The sequence below is a fragment of the Pelophylax lessonae genome (assembly GCF_965119305.1).
Source record: "Pelophylax lessonae genome assembly, chromosome: 5".
NCBI classification, from domain to species: Eukaryota; Metazoa; Chordata; class Amphibia; order Anura; family Ranidae; genus Pelophylax; species Pelophylax lessonae.
The window spans coordinates 446,317,868-446,342,268 of NC_138772.1; the positions used below are offsets into that span (position 1 = coordinate 446,317,868).

The 24,401-nt window shown below is 43.7% G+C and overlaps 1 protein-coding gene across 1 annotated transcript in view; it reads right to left on the minus strand.

The window, feature by feature from the left end:
• ORC5 (origin recognition complex subunit 5) overlaps window positions 1–8,176 on the minus strand; it is a 116,824-nt gene extending 108,648 nt beyond the window's left edge. The window contains exon 1 of the mRNA XM_082259410.1: window positions 8,057–8,176. Within this exon, the coding sequence (XP_082115536.1) occupies window positions 8,057–8,167 (111 nt within the window). The 5' untranslated portion in view covers window positions 8,168–8,176. The remainder of the gene's footprint in view (window positions 1–8,056) is intronic.
• Between the last annotated feature and the right edge of the window lie 16,225 nt (window positions 8,177–24,401).

Consider the following 24,401-nt stretch of genomic DNA (forward strand, 5'->3'; position numbering starts at 1 on the left):
AAAAGTCTCTATGGTGTACTTCCGCCGGCCGCCGATTCCTTCTCCGGCTCGCCGATCGCACGAGCGAGCAGGTAGAAGCACCGGAGGGTGGTGAGGTGAGGATTTTCCCTCCCGCCGCCTGTAAGAATAATCAAGCCGTTATGATTGTTCTCATGATGAAGGGAATCTCCAGCTAAAAAAAAAAAAAAAAAAAAAAAAAAAAAATGGGACCACACCAATAAGTGTATATTAATTGGTTTGCATGAAAGTTCTGGCATTTAAAATCTATGGGATATATACTAGAATTTTGATTTTTTTTTACCAGTAATGGTGGACTGCGATTTGGCAGCGGACAATCTGACACTCTCTGGGAACTGACTGACATGGACATCACCAGTGTCTAAAACAGTGATCAGAGATAAGAACACACACTGTCACTGCACTAATGACACTGGCTTAACATCTAAATCGAAATAGAAACAGGCAGCGACGTACCAGTATGTCACGGTGCCTGTAGCTGGTGCCTTGCCGCAGGATATGTACTCTGGTGGGTCAGCAAGCAGTTAAAGAAACAAATCACAATCCATCAGAAATTGGTTGCGTCGAGAAAAATTTTTTATCATGCTCCTTCAAAGTTTCTCCTAACCGCAGTCAAAAATGAACACCAATCTGACCTTATTAATGATTAGAAAATTGAATGAACTTTCTTAAAGTGGCTGTGAAGTCAGTAGGTTTTTAATCTTCATGCAGTAGCCCCCCTCATACTTACCTGAGCCCCCTCTCTATCTAGCGATCCAGGACTCTCTCTCCTGATTGACACAGCTGTGGAGCCATAAGCAGTTATCCAATCGGGGAGGGGTTCTAACCCCAGCTTCTTGTCGGAGTGGATACGGCTGCTAGCTGTGGGGAAACTCAACAGGAGGAAGGGCCAGGAACTCCAGCCAGGGACTTGAAAAGAGGAGGATCTGAACTGCCCTGTGCAAAATAACTGAACAGAGCAGGCAAGTATATTTGTTATTTTAATAGAGAAAAAAAATAAGATTTTTTTGTAAGACCCTACCGTAAAATCTTTTTCTCTGATTTCTATTGACAGACACATCCTCATCTTCATGAGCTGTGTGGGTTATGCTGCCAACTGCAGGAGTAGTCTAGGCAGTATGTTCTTACAATGTTTTTACATATACACGTCCATGGGGCTGTCCCTCCAGACATAACCCTCACAGACACAGCCCAGTACATCAGTTTAGTTGCAAGCAGTGAAGACAAAAAAAAAAAGCATCCCCATCAGAGGGGCGGGGGCTGCGTCTGCCAATGGACATCAGAGAAAAACATTTTACGGTAAGATCTTACAAAAATCTTATTTTCTCTATCGTCCATTGACAGATGCAGCCTCATCTTCTTGAGCTGTGTGGGACGTCCCAAAGCAGTATAGGCATGAGGGGTGGAAAAAATGCAACCAGAAAGGAATGCAAATTCCAAAAGGCTAAACCTAGCCAACTGGGTAACATGAAGCTCAAACAAGTATGAGCTCACCCAGGTAAAAGACCCCCAAGAGAATAAGAAAAAACATTCTCTTATGAAACAGCAGCCTGCAAAACCTTGCGGCCAAAAGAGGCATCCTAAGAATCAAACAAATCCACCTTGTAAAATTTCCTAAAAAGGTGTGTACAGACAACCAAGTCGCTGCCCTACAAACTTGTAGAACAGAGGCCTGATGGCAAAAAGCCTAAGAGGTACTCATTGCTCTAGTAGAATGCGCCTTCACAGGGAAAGGAGGAACCTGACCCTTGAGTGAATAAGCCTGAACAACCGTCTGCCTGATCCATCTCGAAATGGTCGCAACGGATGCAGCCAAACCTTTGCGAGGAGTGTCCGTAAGGACAAAGTCTCATTTTCTAAAGGACTCCGTAACCGTCAGATAAACCCTCATCGCAAGAACCACATCCAAAGAGTGCAAGGCAATCTCTTTGGGATGTTTAGGCTTAGGACAGAAGGCAACACAATGTCTTCATTAAGATTAAAACCCGACACCACCATAGGGAGAAAAGATGGTTTTGGCCGGAGGACCACTTATGCCTTGTCGACCACCAAATAAGGTGAACGACAGTATAGCGCCGCCAACTCAAACTCTGCAAGCAGAAGTGATAGCCACCAGGAAGGCAACCTTCTGGTGACAAGGAAAGCAGAGAAATCTCCCCAATATTCTCATAAGGGAGGCTTTTGAAGAACAGACAAAACCAGATTGAGATCCCACGGTGGCAACGGGGATCTCCTCAGAGGAGCCAGATGACGCACCCCCTGGATGAAAATGCGAATCAAGCCATTATTAGCCAACGGACGATGGAAGTAAATAGCCAAGGCCGAAACCTGGCCCCTAATAGTACCCTACGCCAAGCGTTGCTCAACCCCTTTTTGTAAAAAGGCCAAAACCCTAGCTACAGAAAACAAGCGAGAGTACAGTTGCAGCGATTCACACCATGAAATGTAGCCAAGATGTTTAAAGCCAGCAACCGTAAAGCAGGATGGAAGATCAGTCCTTGAGATAGTAGTATCTTCCTACAAAGGAAGACGCCATGGAAAATCCACGACCATTTTTATCAGCTCTGCGTACCAAGACCACCGAGGCCAGTCTGGTGCCACCAGAACAACCGGAATGCCTTCCATCGCCATCCGGCGAAGAAACCGAGGCAGGAGTACAAGCGGACCAAAAGCATAAAATCAGCTGATACTGGCTCCAAGGAGCTACCAGTGTGTCTGTGGCATCGGCCAGAGGATCCTGGCCACAAACCGCTGAACTTTTCTGTTGAGACAGGACGCAAACAGAAACACGTCTGGCGTCCCCCAACGGACACACAGGAGAAGAAACGCCTCCGGTTGAAGGGACCATTCCCCTTGATCCAACACCTGACGACTCAGGTAATCCGCCTGCCAATTCGCCACACCCGGAAAGTGGACTGCGGAAAGAGCCGTAACATTGGCCTTTGCCCATATCAGAATCTCGGCCACCTCCTTGTCTGCCAGAGCACTCTTGGTGCCCTCTTGATGATTGATGTAAGCCACGGCCGTGGCATTGTCCGACTGAATCCGAAACCAGAGAGCCGCGTAGCCAACTCGTCCAGTGAAGCAGGCAGAGCTTGATCGCTCTCAGCTACAGAATATTGATCGGTAAGGAAGACTCCTCTGATGCCCAAATGCCCTGGGCACAGAGCTTCCCCAGCCTGACAGGCTGGCGTCCATGGTGACCACTGTCCAAAACACCGGCAGGAAGGACATGCTCTGGCAAAGGACAGGAGACTGGAGTCACCAAGAAAGAGCCGCCTTTGTAAGATGGCTTAAGTGAATCTTCTGATCCAACGACCAAGGATCTCTGTTCCATTTCTCCAGAATCTCCTTTTGCAAGGGTCGAGTGAGACTGAGAAAACGAGACTTGTTCGAAGGTCGACACCATCAGACCTAGGGCCCGCATGCAAGCCCGCAAGGAGGACTGATCGGTCTACATTAGCAACCTGACTGCTTTTTGCAGCTTCTGAAGGTTGTCCAGGGGGAGAAAGACCGTCGCCAGAGCAGAGTCAAGAGTAAGCCCCAGATAAGTGACCCGTACTGAAGGCGTCAGAGCAGATTTTTTTTAAATGGATCGTCCACCCGAATTCCTGAAGGGTCTGAATCGTGATAGAGACATTGCCCAGCAGATCTGAGTGGGAGTCTGCTCGCAAAATTAGATCGTTCCACATATTGAGACACCACACTGATGTAACAAGGCCAGGACCTTGGTAAATACTCTGGGAGCCGAGGCAAGACCAAAGGGTAATAGAAAGTGCTCTTCTGCCACCGCAAAGCGGAGGAATCCCTAGTGTCCCTCGAAAATGGGTACGTGGAGATACGCATCTTTAAGGTCGATGGAGGCCAGAAAATCCCCCCGATTCAATGATGCCACCACTGACCGAATGGACTCCATTTGAAACTTCTGCACCCGCACAAAGCTGTTCAGAGCCTTGAGGTCCAGAATTGGGCGCACCTTGCCCTCTTTTCTGGGCACCGTGAACAGGTTTGAATAGAAACCTTGAGAGCATTACTGCTAAGGAACATTCACAATCATCCCTTGACACAGGAGATCTTGCACAGCGTCCCGCAGAGCCTTCAATTGCTCTGGAGACAGGTGAAGGTTTGACTGAAGAAAAAAAAAAAAAAAAAAAACCTGTCCCCAGGCCGGAACCAGAAATCGAACTTGTACCCAGAACAAATCAGCTAGCGAACCCAATCGTCCTGAATGAAGCAAGTGCAGGATTCCTGAAAGAAGCGCAGGCGTCCCCCCCCACCCCTGCGCCGGGTGAGGGCGCCCCTTCATGCTAAAGAGGACTTGTCAGCAGTACCTGACTTACCAGCCTTGGGTTTGCCCCAATGCTTTTTAGCCCCTCCAGAAGCGCTGAACGGCTTACCTTTTCCTTGCGTCCTGGAGGCACGAAAAAAAAACAAGTTTGTGAGCAGTAAAAGAAGGACCCCGCATAGTACGGGAAGTCTTACCCTTGGAGGATTGAGGAAGAAAAGTACTCTTCCCGCCAGTCAAGTCCATGATCAACTCATCCAATGAGTCGCCAGACGCTCTCCCAGAAAGGGGAGGTCAGCTAGGGCATTCTTAGAAGCTTGGTCAGCCGACAGCTCTTCAGCCAAACCATGCATCTCAAGGCAATGCCCATGGCCGAAAACCCTGGCCACCAGGGGAGCTGCAACCATAGACGCATCACACAGAAACACCAGAGCCTGGATAACCTGGTCGCAATCCCCTAATCCACTCCATCACTGTCTATGAGACTAAAACAGACACAAAATACCTGTTTCAAAATGGAACCCACCAACACGTGAAGATGGCTGGAAAGGGATTCCACCCGCCTGTCCACCGGGTCCATAAAAACCGGGGAAATCCTTCCACAGGCACAAGGGTAGATTTGTTTAATCTGAAGACAGGATGGTCCACTTTAGGTGGCACCGTCCAATGGTTGGAGACCTTTTCAGCAAAAGGATACTGGCATTTAAAGCGCTTTGGTACAACTAACATGTGCTTAACGCGCCGCCATTGTTCATTATTTCACAATATCATGAAAAGTGTCGGGACAAGGGAAAACCTTGCCAGCTTTTTGAGACTTCTGAGAGCCGAAAGCCACCCGCGTACCTGCCAGCGTGGGCTCATCAGCCAATTTAAAGTGTCCCATACTGAAATAATCAGGGCTTCCACTATAGCGTGTTCCCGCGCTGCAGCTGAAGACGACAGGTCCTCTTCACCATCTGACTGCGAGGACAGTGACCCCTCAGGAAGGGGAGCATCCGGGGCAACCGCATCATCCTCTGAATCAGAGGACACCTCTGTAGACGGAGAAGGCAACGGCCGTTATGGGTTATTAACCTTTTTCATGACTAAATCAACCTTTGTCGCCAGGCTTTCCAGAGCTGCTGAAATCGCGGCCAGCGACTGCGATCAAGACTGTCCGGGAGTTGCACAGAACGGATCTGAGGGTGAATTCACAGTTTGGGACTCCATATTGCCAGTTGCAAAAAACAGAGTACTGTCGCTTTAAGAAGCGCCGATCGCGGTTCCCACCACCGATCACATCGGTCTGCAGAGATCCCCTTTTAACTAAACTAACAGTAGAGCATGCAGGGATATGTCCGCAGGGACCCCAGTACTTTACCACCTCAGATAAAGCATCCTCCTGATCGTTCCAGCAGCATGCAGAATAGACAGGAAATGACCTCGTCCAGCAGCAAGAAACCGAGCACAGGAAGTGATCTCGCCTGAGTGTAAAATCACACTGCTCAGTGCATCACAAAGGCTACACAAACATGGTTGCCCATACAGTTTCAATAGGAAGCTCAGGGAAAATGGCTGCCCCATACAAGTCTATGGGGAAAAAAACTACATTGCCCACACTTAAGATGGCGGCGCCCAACACGAGCCATGCGGCCAGGGACTGACACTAAGAAGGCCTCAAGATCCACAACAGAAACCAGCAAGCCCAAGGTACCATATCACCCCCTTCCCCCAGGCGCCCCAGACACATAGCCCCCTGCAGTGACAGGGAAGGGGGGGGACACAGACCTAACACCGGGCAGGCCAGAGGGATCTTTCAGGAGGTACAAATCCTATTATCCCCAGGAGAGGACCCACATCCCCCTAAGGCCAGCAGGGGCAAGTGGGGGGCACATTTACTCACCATACCATGGACCGGGTGGGCCCGGCCCCGGCAGACTGCCTTCCACCCCAAGTGGGGGTGCTGTCAGCCAAAGGGAATGCTGCGACTCAGGGAGTCCCAGGTCGTTGCGTCCCGGCGAAGCATCCGCTCGCAGGCTCGTCCCCATCTGGGAAAGGGGCACCATCGTGGCTAGGCCTAGTGCAGGACTATAACCTGCCCACGCTCATAGGCCAGGCTGGGGGGGATCATAGGGATCTAGATTATCCAGTGCGAAGCCCCAGCCGGCATCTTTGCTTGTATATCACCAGGAAATTCTTCCCTGAACACTGACTAGCGAGTAAAGAGAAATAAAAGAAAATATTCTGAAAGAATAAAAAAACTGAGACCCAGCAGGAAACCTAGGTCCTACTCCTTCTCTAGGCAGAAACAAACTAATGTGCAGGGCTGGGTCTGTGAGGGTTATGTCTGGAGGGACAGCCCTGTGGGCGTGTATATGTAAAAACATGGTACTAACATACTGCATAGACTACTCCTGCCGGTGGCAGCATAACCTACACAGCTCATGAGGATGAAGATGAGGCTGCATCTGTCAATGGACGATAGAAAAAATAAAGACTTTCCAATCACTTAAAGGATTCGGTTCACCTTCCCGCTCAGGTCAAATAACGTGCATGTATTTTTTTTTGTTGTTGTAAGAGCCCGGAAAGCAATGCACCAGCCATCAGCAGGTCACTGATGCCATGCAGGTCTCCTGCAGACCTGTCAGTATATCTGCTTGCTTGTACCTGAGGCCGGTCCAACTTACCCTTTAAAAAGAAACATTTTGAACAACATTCTACAAGTATTTGGCCGGCTTTAGTTTAGAACTGTCTCAATGCCTTAGGAAAAAGGAGTGAATGGAGCTGCGCTCTTTAGGCCCCTTTCACACGGGCTTTCCGATCTGCCTGTCAGTTTTCAGGCTGACCGGATCGGATGCTCCATGCAGCCCTATGGAGCAGCGGACACCCGCTGCTATCCGATCCAATCCAGTCTGTGAAACCTGGACAGATGGAAACCCCTTTTTTCCATCAATCTGGAGGATCAGATCGGGTGAGAATGGACAGGCTGTCCGTTCTCATCCGATCTCCCATAGAGGAGAGCGGGGCTCTGACAGCTCCGTTTCTACACACACAGTGGAGACGGAGCTGTCATCCACCTGCTCAGCAGCGATCGGCGGATTGATCCCCCGCTGGGCAGAACGGGCTCCATCGGGCGCACCGCCCGTGTGAAAAAGGAGCCTTACTCTTGTTTTTACAGATTTCACTTTTATTTTTTTTTTAAACAGATTTCACTTATTTTAAAATGTATAATAATTTGTATTACCTATTCACCTAAAATTCCAATTTATTCCATAAAGGTTCTACTTTTAGCGCTAATGCACACCATCTCATTGTGGTAATGTGCATAAACTCACATTACATGTATAGGTGTGATGGGGTACCATATATTTGAATTGGACCCCAAATAGGTCTTGCCCACAGACGTGAATTGCAGCGCTTTTTTTGGCAGTGCAACACAAGCTAGTGCACTGCAACACACATCTGCCACAAGGTGTGGAATCAGAATCAATGGCATTGCACCAATACATTTACTGATCCTTGGCACATACTGCCATGAAGCATGTTACCGCAACAAGAGGTTCTAAAACAGGCCCTAAAACTGGAGAAAAAGTGTGAAAAATTTTAGTACGGTCATATCACACAATCTCATTCCTGCAGTAAAGTTTGCAGTGCTCAGAATGAATTTTAAATGTTGTTATAGACAACATACTTCCTTTCTATAAATTATCCTCTAGTTCGTAGAAGAGAATATTAAGCAAAGTTGAAAAGAAAGCACAGGAGCAGAACAATCACCTCTCCGAATATCGCCAGCAGTGTTGATAACTGGGGATCCCGGCAGAGTATGTGTTTCTCCAGTTCCTTCAGGTTTTTCTCTGGATATGGAAGTTGTTCTAATGAGGTCATGGTTCACTTCCACATATTCTCTGTAAAAGAACACAAAGTTTACATACAAGACAATAAAAAGGGACCTAGAAAATAATGTTACTCCTGCTAGTACTTGTGGTCTTGTAGCCAAAGATGTATTCGGCTCTCTAAAGCCAGATAATGTGACACTCACAAAATAAGTTAAAACGCATGCACCAGAATTCACATGCAGTGAATGTTTGGCAAATGTCACATTCACTGCTTTATAATGTACATATGCGCCATAATTCATCAATTTTTTCAACATCTCTCTTATTACAAACTAAATGTGTGTAGGAGCTGGTTAGGGCTGTACATCAGCCAGAACATCAGATTTATGTGGTGAGCATGACCAGCTGTGTGGCCCTAGACATGGACTGTGTCCAGGAGCCAACGTCTGCCCCTAACTGCAGGCAATCCTTCCAAAAGCGGTTACATCCAAACAGCCAATAATGGTGTCAGCCCATCAAGGGCTAAGCAGGTTTCCCATCTCTTACACAAACCCCTTTCTTCCCAAAACACCTTGCACCAGCAACAAATATAAAATAATTCCTTATATCAGCCTTTATCAAATTAAAGGATAAGTTCACCTTTGTAAAAATAATAAATGCACATTTTTTTTTAATGAATGTGTGTTACAGTAACAATTTCAACAAAATGCTCAACATGAGCACCATAGCAATAAAATACAGTTAAACTGACATTCAAGTTGTTTGAAAATGTATATTCAGCTTGCTTGGATCACAAAATAAAAAGATATAAAGCAAACAATGAGTCACCGTTTTATTTCCCCAGGTATTAGAATTCAGACTTCTCAAAGTTATCCAACGGTTATTATACTGTACGTCTGAGTAGATGGGCTTCCTAATTAGTGGAAACGGTAAGGGTAGATGCACACCAAACATCCCAAATCCTATTATATTTTGTTGGGCACCCTCTGTGTTCATATACAAGTTTTTCACATGGCATTGTTTAATTTACCATCTTTATCCATGTATGAACAGATGGAGGTTTGGGTTGAATCTATTAGAGTGCAACGGCTTTCCTAGCCAGAAACATTTCTTTCAATAAGACTGATACATCTGCCACTGTTCCTCATCTAGAATACCCAAGAGGCATTTTCTAGGAGTGCATGGAAAGGTAACAATAAGACTGAGGACAGAAGATCTTTCACCTGTTTCCAGTAACGAGCTATGACCGGGCATACCCAAATTACATGTGCAAAGTCAGCTTTTGTGCGATTTCATCTCGTACAGTAATGCCCCGTACACACGTTCCGATTATCGTACGACAAAAGTTTCGTAGTTGTTGCAGGATACAAAAATTGAAAGCAACTCTGCGTACAAACCATCAGACTTTCTTCGTACGATTCAGTGACCAGGTGTATTTTTCGTAGCTACGTATCGGAAGTGATCTATATACGTATGACCCCTGCGTCGTGCAACGTCATCTGACAATTTCCGATCGTATGGTATACGCCTCCGTGTAGAGCTCTACTGTCAGGGTACCAATAGCAGGAGGGCTCTAGGACCCAGTGTCCGTCAGAATAGGAGAAGGGCTCTAGGACCCAGCAACTCTGTCAGCCCCTTACCTGGGCCTTTATAAGGAAGCCAGCCCTTCTCTAATTGCTGTTTGATCTTCAGCTTCTACCAACATCCTGTTTCCTGTGATTCCTGGTTCCTGACTCGGCTTGTTACACCTTCATCTCCAGCTTGCTTCCTGACTTTGACCTCGGCTTGTTTAACGGATCTCCTCTGCCTGCTACCTGTCCAGACCTTGGCTACCACTTGACCTTGTCTCCTCCGCTACCCACCTGGCATCGAACCTTGGCTTGAATCAACCACCCTCTGTCTCAGCGATCCTAAGTACCTGCTTCATCTCACAGGTGTCACCTGCCTGCAGTAACCCCGCAGCACCACAGCGGTATCCCTGAACCCTTTTCTGCAAGCAACTCTGTAGGCGACCTGTGCGACTTTGGGCCTAACTCCTCCTGTCTCATCTCCAGGGGAGTTTGGCACTTAGCTGCAAGGGAAGCCCTCTCTCCATTGGCCTCCAGCACTTGATACCTGATATCTACAAGCCAACATTCGGTCGTTCGAGTGCTAGTGTGAAGCTATATCCTAATAATGGAGGACCAGGCACTTCCAATTGCCATCTTGGGTATAGTTGCTATACGGAAGTTGCTTCAAAAGAAGAAACAAAAAAGGAGGACATGGTCCAAACAATGGCTTCGTGATAGAGAAAAGTATTCTCACATGACTCTTCTCAAAGAGCTGAAAGAAAATAATCCTGATGATTATAGGAACTTTCTCAGGATGAATGATGAGTGTTTCCAGACATTACTTCAACTTGTGAGACCATTCATCCACAAAAAGGATACACCAATGCGGGAAGCTATTAGCCCTGAACAACGGCTAATAGCAACATTACGCTTCTTGGCGACAGGGAGAAGTCTGCAGGACCTCAAATATTCGACGGGTATCTCTCCCCAAGCACTGGGTCAAATAATTCCAGAGACCTGTAAGGCTATTATTGCCACTTTACAGCAGCAGTATCTTAAGGTACAGTGCCAGTGTCCTCCATATCCTGCTTTCTGTTTCTGTATTTTATTAATATTATTTGTTAATATTTTTTTTTTTTTCTTACAGTTCCCCACCAATGCACAGGAGTGGAACGAAATAGCCAATGCGTTTCAAGAGCATTGGAATTTCCCAAATTGTGGTGGAGCCATTGATGGGAAACATGTGCGAATTGTTCCACCTGCTAATTCTGGATCTTTTTTTTATAATTACAAAGGTTTTTTTTATCATAATTATGCTTGTTGTAAGGGGGGATGGGTGCGCTGATAGTGTGTTGAAGCTGCTCCCGGTATTCAGTGCTTTTGAATATAGATAAATGTATATGTGGTGTGGGGTGCGCTAAACAACAAATAAATAATGAATATATAACATATATCTATGTGTGAACCAAATCAACAAAAGTAAATATATATAACATATATCAATCTGTGAAGCCAATTAATAATGCAAATCAATTGGTGCATAAACATAAAAGTTCATAAGTGTCCATAAATATTTTGCAGGTGAGTAGAATTGTATTCTATCCGAATAATACGTGTATCCACCACCGAGTGAAATTCATCCTTACCAAACGGAAATAAATAAGGTGCAACTATATTTTCTTGTGCTGAAAAAATATCCAATCTCCTTGTGAACAAACACCACGTGTAAATCACCAAGAATTAGCCTCTTACCAGATGGTAATAGGTATGCACTTGTTCAGTGAAACCACCGCCTTGCTTCCTCTTTAAAATCCTGAAGTGGGATGTAGAACCGCTCTACCTTTCTTTCTCCACTAGATGGCAACGAGTACCAGCAAGAAACACAGCCTCATCCTTCTTTACAAGCTCACAAAACCACCGTGTATTAAAGGAAAAAAAGGGCTAATAGTGTATTACCCTTGAGATTTATTCAAAAAACAGTTGATAATGCACTTACAATTAGATGTCTTGTATTCAGCATAAACATAGGCATACGAATTCCTGCAAAGGCTTGCGGCCGGCTGCAGCACGGACCGCAAGTTGTGTGTGACGTGTGCGCCTCCTAATCTGACCGGTTTCTTCCCATAGGACTTCTACTGAGACAGGAGTACTGGCGCATCGTCACTTCCGCTTTATTTATACAGGTGGAAGCAGATTGTCTAACTTCCGGTGTCTGCAGAGCAGGTAGTATAAAACATTGATCCATAGCACATCCTGGTGACACAGGAAGTAAACACTTCACTTCCTGTCTGCACAGGAAGCAAACACTTTACTTCCTGTCTGCAGAGCAAGTGTCTGCAGAGCAGGTATGCTTTGGAACTTCTGGCTGATAGCAATTTAAGGCAAATTACTTAAATATGGGTAACTTTCCTTGTGTTAAAAGGAATGTATAAAAACATACTTTATTATTTGTTAAAAACAAATGTATAAAAACATCGATCTATGGCACATCCTGGTGACACCGGAAGTAAACACTTTCCTTCCTGTCCTACAACACACTGCTTTAGGAGCGTAGTGGGAAAGGGGTGACACCGGAAATATGTGTATAATAAAATGTATTGAACTATATTAAACCATATGCTCCAATACAAATTTAAAATAAATGTTAAAAGATAACTAAAATATAAAACCTGCCAAAATATATGTGGGGATCAACAGTTATTAATGTGTGCGTTTATGTCCCACTCTATGTTGAGTCCCCGGGGTCTGGAGCAGCCGAGCTCATATATCCAGAAGGTTTCCCTCCTGGATATAGACCTCCTCAGATTGCTCCCCCTCCAGTGTGGTGTATATTTCTCAATAACGATGATTTTTAACCTCTTGGGATTTTTTCTGTGACATTGGGCGAAGTGTTGGGATACACTATGCCCAGGAAAAGCTTTGTGTATGTTGGTCAGATGTTCTCCAATACGTATGGCGGCAGTACGTATGGTTCTTCCAACATACTGGTAATTTACAGTGTGAGTGCAATTACCAGTATGTTGGAAGAACCATACGTACTGCCGCCATACGTATTGGAGAACATCTGACCAACATACACAAAGCTTTTCCTGGGCATAGTGTATCCCAACACTTCGCCCAATGTCACAGAAAAAATCCCAAGAGGTTAAAAATCATCGTTATTGAGAAATATACACCACACTGGAGGGGGAGCAATCTGAGGAGGTCTATATCCAGGAGGGAAACCTTCTGGCTATATGAGCTCGGCTGCTCCAGACCCCGGGGACTCAACATAGAGTGGGACATAAACGCACACATTAATAACTGTTGATCCCCACATATATTTTGGCAGGTTTTATATTTTAGTTATCTTTTAACATTTATTTTAAATTTGTATTGGAGCATATGGTTTAATATAGTTCAATACATTTTATTATACACATATTTCCGGTGTCACCCCTTTCCCACTACGCTCCTAAAGCAGTGTGTTGTAGGACAGGAAGGAAAGTGTTTACTTCCGGTGTCACCAGGATGTGCCATAGATCGATGTTTTTATACATTTGTTTTTAACAAATAATAAAGTATGTTTTTATACATTCCTTTTAACACAAGGAAAGTTACCCATATTTAAGTAATTTGCCTTAAATTGCTATCAGCCAGAAGTTCCAAAGCATACCTGCTCTGCAGACACTTGCTCTGCAGACAGGAAGTAAAGTGTTTGCTTCCTGTGCAGACAGGAAGTGAAGTGTTTACTTCCTGTGTCACCAGGATGTGCTATGGATCAATGTTTTATACTACCTGCTCTGCAGACACCGGAAGTTAGACAATCTGCTTCCACCTGTATAAATAAAGCGGAAGTGACGATGCGCCAGTACTCCTGTCTCAGTAGAAGTCCTATGGGAAGAAACCGGTCAGATTAGGAGGCGCACACGTCACACACAACTTGCGGTCCGTGCTGCAGCCGGCCGCAAGCCTTTGCAGGAATTCGTATGCCTATGTTTATGCTGAATACAAGACATCTAATTGTAAGTGCATTATCAACTGTTTTTTGAATAAATCTCAAGGGTAATACACTATTAGCCCTTTTTTTCCTTTAATACACGGTGGTTTTGTGAGCTTGTAAAGAAGGATGAGGCTGTGTTTCTTGCTGGTACTCGTTGCCATCTAGTGGAGAAAGAAAGGTAGAGCGGTTCTACATCCCACTTCAGGATTTTAAAGAGGAAGCAAGGCGGTGGTTTCACTGAACAAGTGCATACCTATTACCATCTGGTAAGAGGCTAATTCTTGGTGATTTACACGTGGTGTTTGTTCACAAGGAGATTGGATATTTTTTCAGCACAAGAAAATATAGTTGCACCTTATTTATTTCCGTTTGGTAAGGATGAATTTCACTCGGTGGTGGATACACGTATTATTCGGATAGAATACAATTCTACTCACCTGCAAAATATTTATGGACACTTATGAACTTTTATGTTTATGCACCAATTGATTTGCATTATTAATTGGCTTCACAGATTGATATATGTTATATATATTTACTTTTGTTGATTTGGTTCACACATAGATATATGTTATATATTCATTATTTATTTGTTGTTTAGCGCACCCCACACCACATATCATAATTATGCTTGCCATAGTGAATGCGAATTATGAATTCATCTACCTTGATATAGGTAAAAATGGCCGTAACTCTGATGGAAGCATCCTTAATCAAACTGAGTTCTATAAGCGTTTGCTGCAAAGGACACTAAACCTACCATCCTGCTCTGAAACCTTTGAAGGGCTTAACTTTGTTTTTGTTGCAGATGACGCATTTTCCCTCAATCAGCATATTCTGAAACCTTTCCCCATGCGCAATCTGACCAAACCTCAGAGGGTCTTTAACCACTTAAGCCCCGGAGGATTTGGCTGCTAAACGACCAGAGGGCATTTTGCGATTCGGCACTGCGTGACTTTAACGGACAATTGCGCGGTCGTGCGACGCTGTACCGAAACGAATTTGGCGTCCTTTTTTTCCCACAAACAGAGCTTTCTTTTGGTGGTATTTGATCACCTGTGCGATTTTTTGATCACGCGCTATAAACAAAAAAAGAGCGTAAATTTTGCAAAAATAGCAATATTTTTCCCTTTTTTTTATATGAAATTCCCCCAAAAAAAAATGTAAAAATCAAAATTTTTTAATATTTTCGGCCAATTTGTTTTATGCTACCTATGTTTGGTAAAAAAAATCGCAAAAAGCGTATTTTGATTGGTTTGCGCAAAAGTTATTGCGTTTACTAACAAAGGGAAAGATTTTTGTCATTTTTGTTGTTTTTTTTTTTAACGCGTAATGGCGGCGATCTGCGATTTTTTTTGCGGTACTGCGACATTGCGGCGGACAGATCGGACCCTTGACTGACATTTTTGACACTTTTGGGGTTACCAGTGACATTTCTACAGTAATCAGTGCTATACATATGCACTGTTACTGTAAAAATGCACTGGTAGTGAAGGGGTTAACTTTATTTGAGAGGGAGGGGCTGTGTGTGTCCCTAGGGGCGTGATTCTAACTGTGATTGGCTGTGGCTTCAACTGTATGCAGAGTGATCAATGGATCTACATAGTAGATCCATGTGATCAGCTCTCATACAGAGAGGAGAATGACAGGCAGCTTGTTTACACAAGCTGCCTGACTATCTCCCTCTCCCCCGCCGATCGCAGAGTGGCCGGCGGCGATCGGGTCCGCCGGTCACGCGCGCGGGGGGGTCCGTGACCACGCGGGAGCGGGAGCGCGCCTCCAGCGGCGCGCGCTCGCTCCCTAAACCCTCACAGGCGAGCGACGTAGACCTACGTCACTTTGCCTGTGAGGGGCTGACCGCCCACGTAGATAGTCGTGCGGCGGTCGGCAAGTGGTTAATTATCGTTTGTCCCGGGCACGCAGGGTTGTTGAAAACGCATTTGGCATCCTTGTAAATAGGTTTCGTATTTTCCTCACCTCTATTAATTTAGCCTTATATAAAATAGATTCCCTTGTTTTGTGTGGTTGTGTCCTTCATAATTTCCTCTGTAAAAATTCCCAGGGATACATGTCATCTTTGCCATATGAAAGAGACACAGATCTCCAATGCCAGGCACCAGTAGTCATGCTGACCTTCATGAACACATGGAAGTACTCACCTCCCTAAATAGTGGACATCCACGACTTCCGACCCAACCTGCACGTCAATCTCGCCTGGATTATATGGAATATTTTGTTGGAAGAGGAGCAGTTTCCTGGCAGGATGACATGTGAAGGCCACAATGTCACTATTATTCCTGAATTTTCAAGTAGCCATCTTTTTGTACATTATACATGAATAAATTTATTTTTTGGTGTGGACTAAATGTCTGTGTCTTTTTATTTTTAAATATTAGTTTATACAATATCCGATCTAGTCAGATTATATACACATAACATATACAGAACATATACAGTAATAGCCATATTAGCTTCATGAGTGTGTCCTAAATTTAGGATTACAAATAACATGCGAAATTATCATGGGTGTATGTATGTGTGTGTAATATATATGTATGGTGTGTATATATATATATATATATATATATATATATATATATATATATATATATATATATATATATATATATATATTATGTGACAGGAAGTCAGGTAAATCTGTGGATGTTGTCACAGACAGGAGATACATTTCAACCTGGTTTAGAAAATTCACCAATTACTATAGGGTGTCGGCTGCAGGAGGTAAGGACATTAATTGCCTCATCCTGAACAGCTGATGTCTTTCAACGTCCTAACATCTTTCTGGCTATCTCTGCAGCCGACACCCTATAGTAATTTGCAAATTTTCAAAACCAGGTGGAAATGTATCTCCTTATCTCCTGTCTGTGACAACATCCACAGATTTACCTGACTTCCTGTCACATTATATATATATATATATATATATATATATATATATATATATATATATATATATATATACACACACATACATACATACATACAGTGTGAGTGTGAGTATATATATATATATATATATATATATATACACACACATACATACACACAAACTTTTTGTACATTTGTCAACTACATATATATGTCAAAATGAAAGTGTTTTCAAACCCACCAAAAAACATGAATAATAGATATATACACAATTATTTGAGGGGTGAGACAGGCATGATGCATAATGCATGACGGGGTAGCCAGCCGACATTTCGTTTGGGAACACAGGCTGCAGGAAGACGGATTAAAGTGAGATACGTCTAATTAGAAACAGTTGTGTGAGCGGTGGGGCGTGGCCGATGCACACATGCCTACTCTATAAATTAACGAGCAACGCAACGAACGTTCCTGTACGTCACACATCTTTAATCAATTGTTTTGTCACCCCGCGATCGGATTGCTGTTGGACCTGTCTCACCTAAAAAAGGTAAATTAGCTTGAGCTAAAAGGAACTTTTTATTCACAAGAAAAAATTAACAAATGTCATGTCTTTGTTTGCCGTTTGAAAGTTCGGTATGTTTGCAACATAACTTGTGTTTATTCAGCTGACACAAACTTTAGCTAAAATTAGTTTGACAATACATCTATATCAGGCTGAAATGCAAAAAATTTATCGAAATGTATAGGCAGATGCCATGTTTATGGAGGATAAAATCTAAAGATTATTCAGACAAAAATAAAAGACATGAGGCACTCACCAAACTTGTGGAGCTATGTCAAACCATTAGTAGGTCTGCAGACCTTAACTATGTCCGTAATAAAATTGCAAACCTGCGTACAGTTTTTAAAAGGGAAACTGAATAAAATACATGAAACCCAAAAATCAGGAGCAGGAACTGATGATGTATATGTTCCTCGACTCTGGTATTTCGAGAGTTTGAGATTCCTAACGGAACAGGTGGATGCCAGAACATCCATTTGTACCCTGTCTAACCTCCCTTCTCTACCATCCACCTCAGCATCTGGTGATAACCCTATGTCTCCTGAAATGGTGTTTGACGACAGGGAGGACATACTCCAGACACAGGTACCTTATGAATACATTTTTGGCCTTTAATTGTTATTCCTAAAAATAATCCATGCATGCTGTTTGCAGGTAACATTGATGCTTGGGTTTAATGTGAATATGAACTGCATTTTAAAAAAACAAAAAAATATCCTTTTTATTTTAACTGACAAACACACAGGAAGAGAAGCCAACAGAGGACATTACAAATGAGCCAACTCCCATCATAACGGAGAGCACTCAAATTCCACCTGTGGCTAGACCTCAAAAGAGGAGGAGAATTGAGGATGACACCTCCTCTTTTCTTACCAAGGCAACTGCTGCTCTGGAGAAAAAGCCTGATGAAGCGGATGCTTTTGGGATTCTGACAGCCAACAAGCTCCGCAGAATGTCGGAGGAACAACGGCAATATGCTGAAAAGTTGATGCTGGAGACCATGCATAGAGGCATTCGAGGGGAATTGAGGAAAAATACCCGCATGACCGATTCTACTGCACCATCAGGGCCATTACAACAGCCCAATCCACACCCCAATCCACCCCCAAATCCACACACTGGTCATGGATCTATGCAACATGGTGGTCAATGGCCATACATGCAGCCTGACCATCAACAGCCATCTTGGCCACACGAATATCATTATACCCAATTATAATTTCAAATATATTCTTTAGATTTTTTTTGTTTACATTTGTGTTTTAGTGAATTTTTGATGTAATTTTTTCTTCAAAATAAACTCCTATGTGTTAATCAAGCAATATCGCCATCTTTATTCTTAAGTGCCATTGATTTGGTCAGTTCACTCTATCAAAATGCCTGTTTAGGAGAGCAGATTGCCCGTTATAGTGAGGTGGGGGGGGGGGGATTTCACTGATAATCAGCACATTGATTGTCAGTGCAGATCCATTGGGGATGGCCACAAGAAACAACTGAGTTATCTGTGATTGCTCACAATGCCTGTCAATGGTTCCTCATCAGTGCAACTTCCATGTTAAAAATAGTCATACAATACAAAATCAGAACAAGCTATACCTCTATTTACAAAATTCAAACACAAACATAAATTAAAAGTATAAAACTTTTATTTATAAAATAAAGAACATTGGAACCAGCAGTGTTCATTTTTTTTTGGAAATTTTTAAAGGGTATTTTTTTAATATAAACTATAATTTGTGTATAAATCTTTGAGCTAGGCACAACAGGTGCTTGTCTGTAGACTTTCCACCACTCAAACAACTTTACACTTTACCCAACATGTCTATGACGGTATTTATTTTGGTCGTCACAACTTGGCATCGATCAATAATTGATCCAATCTCTGCCTTGCAGGCTATGAGCTCATTCATCAACAGGCGTGCACTGGAACCGGTGAAATGCTGTTCGGCATCAGTCGCCATGTCTACTTCAAAAACAAAACAAAAAAAAGGATGGTAAGGTTTGGTATCTGTGGCATGCAAAAATCCAGAAACATTGGTGGTATTATCAGCTTACCAGTGCTTGTTACATTTATCAGATCCAAAACCACCACCTGGTCTTCTGGATTCTGTGTCTGGCTGCTCTGCTGGGTGTCACCAGTTGTGTCACTATGTTCTTTTGGATGTTTTTTTGTTTTATCTCCTGTTCAAAGATGAATAAGAAACATCAAAGCACACATGGTATGTTAAGTATATGTATGCTAAGTGGATGCATTAAAGTGCGTTACTGCATTGGCTCTACAAGCTCCTATCTATCTACCCTGTGTACTGTAAAAATAGGCCCACACAGTAGACACATTACACTTTACACACACTATACTAGTACGATTATTCGTAACGAACAATATAACCATCCCCAAAAAAAATATATACCATGGTGCCTAAAAATATGTATATTCAAACAAAATAATAAATACTCACTTTTCTTTAGTCGTTTTTTAATCTTCATGAACTGATCCTCCTCTCTCAATTTTAGATCCGACCAACGCTTGCGGAGTTGGTCCTTTGTCCTCCTCACCCCAAATTTACGATGCAGAACATGGACCACCTTCTCCAGTATCTTGTCTTTCCTGGCATTAGGCCTCGAGTACGATCCCATTCTCACATCATAATCCTTGCTGATCAGGATGTCCACCATCTCATCAAAGGACATATTAGAAGCCTTTTTTTGCTCCTAGGCCTTGAAGCCTGTCTTTCCTCCCTGTCAGAGCCGCATGACACATGTGTGTCCTCATCCATATCCGCCATATTCATTCTGCCACAACAGGAGGGAAAAGGGGCGGCCCATATATCATAGTAGGTGTACAAGATTATTGTACGAACACACGTTCCATGCAACGGAACGTTCGTCTAGGTTGACACTTTTTAGGGTTAATTTAAAAACACGCTTAGGATATAAAGTCAACTTACACATTACATGTTCTTACGATTTTACATTCGGTCGGTCTTTACGAAACACATTGGAAACATGTTTCGCAAGCAATATACATTCCCGCAAAAAATAACCTGCACAGTGAATAATTCTAGTGCAAATCAAGAACAATAGCAGGCAGCCTTTACATTTATTGATTTTATTATAAGTAACGATGAAACGCTAAGATACATTGGGATAGCATACACACAATTTTCGGTTCGAATGTTTGCAAGGTAGTGTTTACTTTCTCACATCTACTTCCGGATTATTGACTATTTCCGATCATGCGTGGTATTTGTCGAACGACTTTTAGCGTACGCATACTGTACTGACGAGTCGATTATCGTTCGAGAAGATGTCGTACGACAGAAGTTTTCATGTTTGTCCCTTCGGATTTTGTTGGATCAACGGTCATGATCGGCTGTCGAAAGCTGTGTACTAACGATCCGATTATCGTGAGACTAGGTCGAAAGCGAGGTTTGTCGTACGATAATCGGAAACGTGTGTACGGGGCATTAGACGTGGGTATGCGATTCATAGCATGCAATCTCACCAGAGTAAGGTAAGACTGGTGTATCATGTATAGTTGTGTCAGCTTGTTATTAATTGCTGGAGACACCTGTAAATGAGAGGCACAAGCCTCTTCCCAATCCTTCTCAGCTAAATCTGGTAGGATTTGTTGCCATTTGGATTAGCAAAGTGGATTTTTGCTAATAGCGTAATTTAAAAGATATAGACTTCAGATAGGAGTCCACCAGAACCTTGTGACTTTAAAATGCCTATGAGTGGGTAATTAAAAAAAATGGAGACATTAGTCCCAAACTGAGCATGCAATGTGTGCCTAAATTGAATGGATTTGTAAAAGTTCGTATGGGGGAGGTCAAGTTTCTAGTGTAATTCAACAAAAGATGAAAACAGTGCCTTTATAGATATCCTCTAGGGCAGTGATGACGAACTTTGGCACTCCAGATGTTTTGGAACTACATTTCCCATGATGCTCATGCACTGCAGTGTAGGTGAGCATCATGGGAAATGTAGTTCCAAAACATCTGCGGTGCCAATGTTAGCCATCACTGCTCTAAGGTATTTAAACCTTTTTGTTCTCAGAAAGAGTAGTCTGAAATGTAACAGATGAGGAAACATGGGATTGTGCCAAGTAGGGAGTGTAACCTCAATGCCCCTAATTTCTACAATTCGCTTAGACTCTCTCGACACCGCTGTAGCCAAATTCAAAATCAGCAAGCATACTTTTTCTAGGACTCTTTGGTGCTTCCAAAGCTATTAACAGATTATTTCAATTTAAGGACATAAGCTAAATGTGACCCCGCCACCGTAGGAGAAACAGGCGACAGCCAATCAGTTAAATGTCGTAATTGTCCTGCTAAAAATAATAGTACATAGCATATGGAAAGATACATGTTAGGGCAAGGCCGATATGCACTTTCCCCGATATATCGGTCCCGGAACGAACTAGCCGATATAAATGATATTTTTGCGACGTCATTCTGCCTTCTTAGGCCGCCTCCTTCGCCTTGGACAGCCTCGTCTGGAGTCAGGACTAGTCTCACAGGAGTGTATCACAGCCATATATACCCACAGCAGCATGGTGTCAGCCAGCCACCCACAGCAGCATGGTGTCAGCCAGCCACCCACCCACATTCACAGGCCCTGTACCAGACAGCCAGCCACAGGCACTGTACCAGACAGCCAGCCACCCACCCACAGGCCCTGTAGCAGCCAGCCACAGGCCCTGTACCAACCAGCCCCCCACAGGCCCTGTACCAGCCAGCCAGCCACCCACCCACCACAGGGTGCTAGCCAGCAAGACAGCCAGCCACCACAGGGTGCTAGCCAGCAAGACAGCCAGCCAGCCACCACAGGGTGCTAGCCAGCAAGCCAGCCAGCCAGCCACCCAGCCAGCACAGGGTGCCAGCCAGCCACCCAGCACAGGGTGCCATCCAGCCACCACAGGGTGCCAGCCAGCCACCCAGCCACCACAGGGTGCCAGCCAGCCACCCAGCCACCACAGGGTGCCAGCCAGCCACCCAGCCACCACAGGGTGCCAGCCAGCCACCCAGCCACCACAGGGTGCCAGCCAGCCACCACAGGGTGCCAGCAAGCCAGCCATTAAGCATTAAACAAAAATTAACATGTTCAGTACCAGATTTGTTTCAAAAATCGTCTTCATTTTTCAAATCTTTAAATGTACAAAATATTGGCTGATACCGATACATTGTGACCAAAATATCGGTCTATCCCTAATACATATAGACACTTCGGTAAAAGGACCAATTTAATGAAGTTAATTCTGCCTGCTACTGATAAAGGAAGTTTAGCCCACATAATAAGTTTAGTCCTAACCACTCGCATCAGGGGGTCTATATTAGCCTTTGATGCCTCAGACGAGATAATGTAATTAACATTCCCAAAAATTTAAAAGAGGTGACAGTTTTTAGAGGGGTTACAACGCCACACTATAAAATACCTGAGGTCGGAGAGGCATCAGAGCAGACTTTTGCCAATTAATTTTTAGACCAGAGTATGTACCGAAGAGGTCAATGATTTGCATTGCAGCACTACAAGACCCCGAGGCATCCTGTAGATACAAAATGAGATCTGCAAAGCCAAGGTCTCTATAGCCACCGCAAAAAGAAGCAGTGACAAAGGACATCCCTGCCGTGTACCCCTATAGTAGAATGGATGTAGATAATAAGCCATTAACCAGAAGCTGGGAGATGGGAGTTTGCATATATTATAGAAACCCATTTTTGAAATTGGTCACCAAAGCCAAATGACTGCAAAGCTGTTAATAAAAAGGGCCATTCAATTGAATCGAAGGCTTTGGCTGTGTCCAAGGAGGCCAGGACACTAGATTCAGGCAGGTAATCTCTAAGTTGGACAATCAGTTGTGTTCTACGAATATTACTAGAGGTAGACTAGGCATAAAGCCAGTTTGGTCTGGGTGCATAATGCTCAAAATAGCAGAATTAAGTCTTTTAGCTAGAATTATTGTAAGTATTTTGTAATCCATTTTTAAAAGTGAAATTGGGCAATATGAGGCACAGTCAAAAAAGGATCCTTATCGGGCTTCGGTATAAGTACCGCCGTGGCAAAATACATAGACGGTGGCAGTCTCCCCTCCTGAAATGCCTTGGAGTATATTTGCAACAAGGATCAGATCTATCAATATATCTATTATAGACCTCAAAAGGCAATCCATTGGGCCGAATGCCTTCCCTGAAGAAGCAATGCACATCTTTCTGCAGGTTAAAAAAAAATAAATAAAAAAAAAAAAAAAAAAGCCATTTGTTTATTTTACTAGAAGCCAGCAAAGCATGCAGCCTCAATCAGATTGCAGGTGCAAAGCAGGACACCCAGGATGTAAGTTGGAAACAAGATACAATATACCTATGCTCAGATCCCAATAGCTTGTATATGCATATAAACTACCAGGTGCTAAAGGGGTGTGACCACATTAACACTAAAAATACTGGATCAACCCTCTGCACACTGATATACCCTTTCAAACTAACTTTGCAATACAAATTGGAGAGCTGCACAATAAGGCCTCATGTACACTGCTACTTGTAAAAAAAAAAGTTTTGGCGCAGTTGGGCGTTTTTTTCAGCAGCCCCTGAACCCTCCTCTATGTTATCTTATCTGTCCATGTACACAGGGTCCTTTACAGTCATTTAGAGGCAGTTGAGTACAGTGTCGTTTTTTTGGAAAGCAATTATTTGCGTTCAGGATGTTCAGAACGTGTGTTTACCGGCGTTTCAAACGCAAAATGCAACCGACCGCCCGCGTTTAGCGCTTGCGTTTTTACTGTTTAAAGGGGAATGATTTTTTGACCTCTAAAAACGGATCTGAGCACATATGCCCACTAAACGCGTCTGCAAATGCGACACAACAGAAGTTTTAAACGTCCTTTACAGCATTCAAAGGACTTTTTAAAAGGGCCCGTGTACATATTAGCCTTAATCGTTGTGATCTTGATTCAACCCCCCTCACGATCTTAATCTGGCATTTTCACGATTCATGTTAAAGCGGAGTTCCGGGCACAAAAATCGATATTTTTTTTTTGTGCCCGTCCGCTAGTTCTGGATAACCTGAAAAGGAATTGGATAGTTAGGTTTTTTTTTTTTTTTTTTTAAAACTCACCTTGTAATTGTAGATCGTAAATACTCACCTCAGAGTACTTCCTCCCTCGGAGCCGCGGCTCACCCCGTCACTTCCTGCCTCGCGATGATTCCTGGGAGCTGAATGTCATAGCTCCCAGGAATCAATGCGACGGCACCGGCCCGCTCGTCATTTCCGGGCGACGCCGCATTCCCCTGCTAAACAGCTT